At 30.3% G+C, this 6,963-nt stretch overlaps 2 protein-coding genes across 2 annotated transcripts in view; one reads left to right on the forward strand and one right to left on the reverse strand.

Moving 5' to 3' along the window:
• Nucleotides 1-3,814, forward strand: part of Polr3H (RNA polymerase III subunit H) — a 4,135-nt gene extending 321 nt beyond the window's left edge. Inside the window, exons 2-5 of the mRNA XM_014436531.3 lie at nucleotides 73-256; nucleotides 1,153-1,290; nucleotides 1,639-1,757; nucleotides 3,701-3,814. Of these exons, the coding sequence (XP_014292017.1) occupies nucleotides 73-256; nucleotides 1,153-1,290; nucleotides 1,639-1,757; nucleotides 3,701-3,754 (495 nt within the window). The 3' untranslated portion in view covers nucleotides 3,755-3,814. The remainder of the gene's footprint in view (nucleotides 1-72; nucleotides 257-1,152; nucleotides 1,291-1,638; nucleotides 1,758-3,700) is intronic.
• On the reverse strand, nucleotides 3,805-6,580 carry LOC106690933 (zinc finger HIT domain-containing protein 1). Its single transcript, XM_014436532.3, has 3 exons — nucleotides 6,276-6,580; nucleotides 6,006-6,099; nucleotides 3,805-4,239 (listed from the first exon to the last, which is right to left on the reverse strand). The coding sequence occupies exons 1-3, from the start codon at nucleotides 6,427-6,429 to the stop codon at nucleotides 4,011-4,013; spliced, it is 477 nt and encodes a 158-aa protein (XP_014292018.1). The 5' UTR covers nucleotides 6,430-6,580; the 3' UTR covers nucleotides 3,805-4,010.
• Nucleotides 6,581-6,963: the final 383 nt, after the last annotated feature.

A 6,963-nucleotide genomic window follows, 5' to 3' on the forward strand; every position in this document is an offset into this window, starting at 1 on the left:
TATATATATATATCTTATAAACCTTTAAATCGAATCTGTTGGACAATAATTACTATGTACTCATTTTTTTAGGTAGTTGCCAAAGTGGGTCTTTGTGTTGCACTTTTCGATGTGCTCTCTATGGATGATTCTTATATTTTTCCTGGAGATGGAGCTGCTCATACTAAAGTAGAATTCCGATATGTCATATTCCGCCCTTTCATGGAAGAAATCGTTGTTGGAAAAATTAAAAATTGCAGTAAAGAAGGTGTACATAGTGAGTAAAACATAGTTATTTGTGTTGATATCTATTTTTTAATAATTCTTAGCCTATGGCAGTAAGTTCATTATAAACTATGATCTTCAGGTGCATTAGACAAAATATGATGAGTGTAGTTCTATAATAGTAGATGGGAATCCAAACGTCAATGTAATATTGTCGTTTGGATTCCCATCTACTTTTTTTTATTCTATCTCATTAATGTATTCAAATGAATTTTCAAGATAATCATAGCTATATTTAAAAATTGGCTAAAATTGAAAAATGGCATGAACCTACCACTCCTGTTCTCAGTGGAAGCCTTAATTGTCTTACCTTTTTAAAAAATACTTTTAGGGAATATGTTTGTCTATGTACGACATGTCCCAATTCCTTGAAGAAGATCATAACTCCTAAAATAATAGAAGATAATACTTCCTGGCCAGCCTGTCCTGCTAATCCCCAATTTGGTGACTCATATATCCCTTTGAAACATTTAGTTAAAACGATAAGAGGAGACTTCAGATAGTTAAATCGAGTAATATAAAAAAAAGCGGTCTGGTTTTCAAGTATGATTCTTATTTAATCGATAATAATGAATTGTGCCCTTTAATTTTATTTTGAGCTATTTTAAATTTATAAAATAGAAAGGAATATATATGTATCAAAATTATAATAAATTTAATGTTACTACTTATTGCCGTCATCCTTTTGGTGAATTTTATATTTTGGCTGCATATTGGTCATTTGCACTACTAGTGTCTATTAAAATTGGTTCAAACCACCAGGTCCACTAATAATTCAAGTATAAAATCACTGTAATTTGACACAATGTGTTTTTTTGTGACGGTAATATGAACAAATACTTTTTGATCATCCTGATCAATTATATATATTTTTCTGATTTATTTCAGTTACTCTAGGATTTTTCGATGATATTTTTGTTCCTTCTTCAAATTTACAACACCCATCACGATTTGATGATGCTGAACAGGTTTGGATTTGGGAATATGACAACAATGGAGATAAGCATGATCTATTTATGGACCAAGGTAATTCATTTGAAAGTTACTTACCTGTGTTTTTAATTTTATTATTGTTGTAAAATAGTTGTGACTGGGAAACTTGATATTTGATAGCCAGTATGATATTTAATTTACTTTCATTAGGTTTAATTTATTACAGGATTATTTTTAAATAAATTATCTTACAGAACTATTACATTTGTCAAATTCACTTATACACTTAAGAAATAAATATTCACTAAAATATTCTTTTTTTAAAGTTCTAACTAATGAAGCTCTTTGGATTCTGAAATATGTATTGAGCATTATTTGCCATTTAACTTCAACCAGCAATTAGAATCAGCTTTTTATCTCCCACATGATTTTTGTTTTCAGGAGAACCAGTGAAATTTAGAGTAACAGCTGAATCCTTTGTTGAGAGCTCTCCGACACCTTGTCCAGACTCTGACAAAGTTACAGAAAAACCTAATCCTGAAGTCCCATATTCAATAACGGTAAGTAATGTTTGAATGATGTAATTATAATTTATGATTATGAGGGGAAAAATTCTATTATTTAATGTTTTATCCCAAGTTAGAATTTAGTTTTTTGTATATTAAGTTCATTCAATTATTTCTATAATCAATTGATATTTCACCTATCATAACATGTTATAAAAATTGTGTATATTAATTAATGTTTACATTAATTTTTTTGCTTCATCATTACCGCTAGCAGGGAAGCTTAGTATTTATGCAGGAAATGAAAAAAAAATGTATCTCCTCCGAATCAAAACGTTTTACTCCCATTTACTGATTAGACATCAAGGAACAAATTTGGTTCCATGTCTGTTGTCAGTATTATATTCAGGCATAATCGATTGAACCATGAATCTGAATTTTACAAAATTTTCAAGTATTAATAAACCAAAATTGAATAGGTTTTCATGATAAACTGACACAAATATTTTTATAACAAGGGTATAAATTTCAATATACCGTAAACTTGCTAACAGTGGCCCAATTTAAATTATTTCTATTTGTTTTATGTATAATTTAATTTACTTTCAAATATAGGTATAGGTATATATATATGCTATTTTTTTCAAATGAAAACACATTTTTTACAGATTGCCCAATTGGGTATACAGCAATCGCTACACGCAGAAATAAACATACCGACCAAAGGCTTGTTCAGGAGGTTCTAAAAGGGATAGGATTATTGAAAAAATCACAGCCATTATTACTGTTTAATATTATACCTCTTAAAATTTAACTCTATTTATCTAGGTGGTAAGGAAAGAAAATGTATGAGTACAGAGCTATATCTCTGATCTATACTGATCCAGTGGCAATTTTTTCACCTTTTAAGTAAATATACATAGATTGCCATAAATTTCATACTTTTGGATTTATATGCAAATTAAATTTTCTTTTCTTATTAATTATGTCCCATTTTTTTTTTCAAAAATTTAGTTATAAGTGAAAAGTTCAAGATTTTAATAAAGTTTCATCACAATTGTTAGAACTGTTCAAGGCATTAAGCTAGAGAAAAATATATTTTTTACCTATTACGCAGGATCTGTTGTGAAACAGTGTTGTGCTTCATTTGGTCAGTTAGTCATTGGTGGCTGAAATTTTTGAACATCTGCTCCAGAGATAACTGTGGCACAGACACACATACCGACATCAATGACCAAAAATGCCTTTTTTGGACTCCAGCGGGTCTAAACGTGCTTCTATATGTTAATAGCAAATTTGAGCATGTGGAAGGAGTCATTGGATTGGCTGATACGAGTTGGCCTAAATTTGTTATTTACCCATCGGGTGTCTGTTTTTGGTCAGTAATCAAAGGGCGCTTGTGCTGCAGCCACATGTTTCTTTTGAGTTTGAATTGTTTTAGAACTACCAACAAATCAATATTTGTGCTCTCCATGTTAAAATTAATTAAATAAATTTCCCAACTTTTAGATTAAATAATTAACTCTCGTTTAAGAATTTATATTTTTAAATTCTATCGATTCGTGGTTCATACATTATTTCTTAATTAATTTGATTATTGTTAATTAATTTAATCTTGTTAATTAACTTTAGCAGTTTAATTTTTATTAACCCTAGCACAAATATGTATTTATGAAGACATTATATGTCCAGGTAATTAAATTAAAAAGTCTAATTTCATTTGGTCTATATAAATCGAATGTAATAAATAGCCAAAATAACAAAATAAGCATGTAGATACTAATGTTTGTTTGTTCCTTTGTTTACTGAGCCCTTGTACAAGTCATGCATTTGCAGCAAATGGCAAGTGTGTATGTCCAGCATAAAATATACACATCCATTGAAAACTTCAAATTTGACCTGACTACAATACTCTCCTTGCCTTTATAAGGAAATTATAAAGATTACCTGATAATTCATTAATTATAAACTAAAATATAATTTTTATTTTGTTTCAGGGTACTATTAATGAACCAGGCCTTGGACTTTTGTCATGGTGGGAGGGATCATGATAAACTATAATAAAAACTTTTGTAAATATTTACATTAAATATATTTTTGTATATAAATTATTTGTTGTTCATGTGTTCATTAATCTAATCTGGATGTTCCTTAACCTAATAGTTGACACTCAATACTTGTGCATGTAAGTAAACCGGTACGAGCTTGCTTTGAGAATTGATTACATTAAAGCTTATGTTTTCTTAAGACGAGAAGCATAAAAACAATACAAAAAGTTATAAAATACTGAATTCAGCCTTAATTCCTTTAAGCCGTCCATTTCAAACATCTTGTTTCAGCATGTGTCTTCTGACAGTTTATGGTACAATATCTTGTGCCACAGGTAATACAGCTGTAAGGTGCTGGGAAGCCACAGACGGCACATAAGTGTCGTTTGGGCAATTTTGATGGCGGTGCAGAAATATCAATAAAACACCTCTCATCAGGTCTGCAGGCTGCTTCGTATTCAATCATTTGTGGCAAGGTTCTCCGATACCTGCAACATTACACCCTATACTTATTAATTACCATTAATCTTTAAAAGTAAAACATAAAAAAAAAATTACAATTTATAATGTATATTCACAAACAAAGAAACATCTAAAAACACTGAATATGGTAAGAAACAAACTTGTATTGTTTCTAAAATTGTTAATACCAAAAAAGTAACTTTTTAAAAATATCTTATCAAGTAAAGTGAAGATTATTATGTAGTGAGAGGTAACAGCCATGAGAATGTGTCTTGATGAATAAAAAAAAATTTTAAAAAGAAAACAATTATCAGGTCAGAAATCAAATCACTATGACATTAGCATTTATCACTACAGCATTTCTAAATTCAATATAGTGAAATAAAACTTCAGGTTTATATAGGAAATAAAACTAGGTACATGTTTCATCTTACTTCAAGTTTTGTAAGTGACATATTATTACTTGAAGTGGAGAAACAATCATATTCAGTGAGATTACTTACGAAACATGACTGGAGTGGTTGGAAGATAAAGTGTTGCCAAATCTACAAGCCAACACTTCTTTATTGTTTTGTGTCACAGCTAACTCCTTCTATAGACATTTGATTTGCTTGATAGAGTATTTAATTCACTCAAGTTAAGATTTATTTTTAAAATGGCATAATTAATCATTTTAAATATAACAGGCCACACCATAGCTCAGAGGTTAGGCACAAGTCTATTCTGTCTGCGGGTGGTGCTCAATTTTATTAGTTATTAGCAGAATTAATCCATAATTTGAATACATTGGGAAAAACTTGCGACTACAATAATCCATAAACAAGTCAATTGTTATTACATTATAACACACAATTGTAATACAATATCTGATGTTCCTTAATTATTTATAATGGGTTTCTTTACCTGGCATCTCCAATCAGAGTACATTTTTAGAGATTAAAGGTAGTCATTGAGAAATCAACCTAAATTGATTTTAATTTAGAATTTGAATTTGGATTTAATTTTGGAAAAAGGAGGGGAAAAAAATTATTTTTATATCATATATAGAATATATGTATTGTATATGTATCCGATCATGGACTGATTGGTATGCTGTATATTTTAGCAACCTAATGTAATTGGGCAGTATGGCTAAAGCACCTGAAATTGAAAAACGGCATGAAACCCTCCACCCCTGCCCTCCATGGTAGCCTTACTACTTTTCAAACAGACAATTATAGCGTGGTTGGTTGATGTATGACATGTCACAATCTCACAAGAGGAGATCCGGACCCACCCCGCTAAGACCCCCAGGGAGAGACGGTCCTATATCACTTTTGAAATATTATTTTAAAACAGGAAGAGGAAACTTTAAGATAGTTTAATCGAAAAATATTTAAAGCGCCTGAAATCGGAAAACGGCATGAATTAACATTTCTCTCTTATGAGGTAGCATCATTCAAGAAAGCAAACTCTTAGATAATAAGAACATCAACATATGACAAAACAAAAAGGGTCTTTTTTTTACTCAGTGTCATATTTCTTTGGTTATTACTTACTTAAACTCAAAATCTTTTCATGCCAAAAGTAACCTGCTGCCGCTAGCCACCTTAATGTATTTTCGTATTGTGAGGGGTACTTTATTATTTATAGCCCAGAAGTCATTGTACGTCACAAGATAGCCCTGTTTTTTTTTTCTATATAAATTTTACATAACGTGACTTTATTAGAAATATAGACCACATACTATAGTGGTGTTGAAATACTAAATTTTTTGGATCATTCTAAATATATATCTATGTATAATACTAACTTGAACTTATAATAATCAGCACTCTTGGTACCTCTCTTCTTTCTCTCTCTTGTAGTAAGTGTATCATGAAACTTGGGTGCATTCTTATTGGCAACTAAAACAATTCCAGTAATGGTCATAATTAAATATCAAACTGAAACAACTAAAAATGTTGGTAGTATCTAAGAAAACAGAGCTCCATAGCAACAACTTAATAAAACAGACTAAAGGTGATATATGAAGAATAATCATTATCATGCAAATGCTAAAATATATTTGATTAATGCTTACCTAAATCACCATGGGGGTCATCATGAAAGTTGTCACTATCAAGTGCTTCAATAGCTTGTTTGGCTCTTCTCAATCTTGTAGCTTCATCTAAAACTCGTCTTTGATTAGAATCTTTTAATCTAACAGATTCTCGTGAATAGCCTCCTCGTGACATTTCAAACTAGTGTTTCTCTTACAACAAATATATACTTAACTTTCAATGACATTTAAAATCCCATTTTGACGGTTAGATAACCTCTCTACGATATTTTGTAAGCATTAGTCCAAAGAGGTTAGTTTTTTTAGGCAAATTAGAGGTAAGTGGAAATTGAACTACGTCGCGAGTAATGGAAACAATGACATAACCCTCCACATTTTGTATACTATTATCCACTTTAATGAAAGAAATAATATTATCCAATACTAAGTGCCCTATTACATTTGGAAACCAGTTTTATTAGACACGGAAAAAATAGACCTTTCAAGTAGTCCCTGTCGCTGTACAAGAGCTCGGTGGAAAGCTTGTTATTTCAACACAATTTTTATGAATGAATGAAAAAATAACTTTATTCTGGGACATATGTCCCATAAGAATAATTACAAAGTTCATACAGTGAGATTTTTATCTGGCGAGCGTTTACAAATTTTCAGATAGTAGAATGAAATTACATTGGTATATTGACTTTACTACTGTTTATAATGTTAATCA

This window comes from Halyomorpha halys, unplaced genomic scaffold, assembly GCF_000696795.3.
Source record: "Halyomorpha halys isolate HHAL.00 unplaced genomic scaffold, Hhal_1.1 Scaffold1981.1, whole genome shotgun sequence".
NCBI lineage: Eukaryota > Metazoa > Arthropoda > Insecta > Hemiptera > Pentatomidae > Halyomorpha > Halyomorpha halys.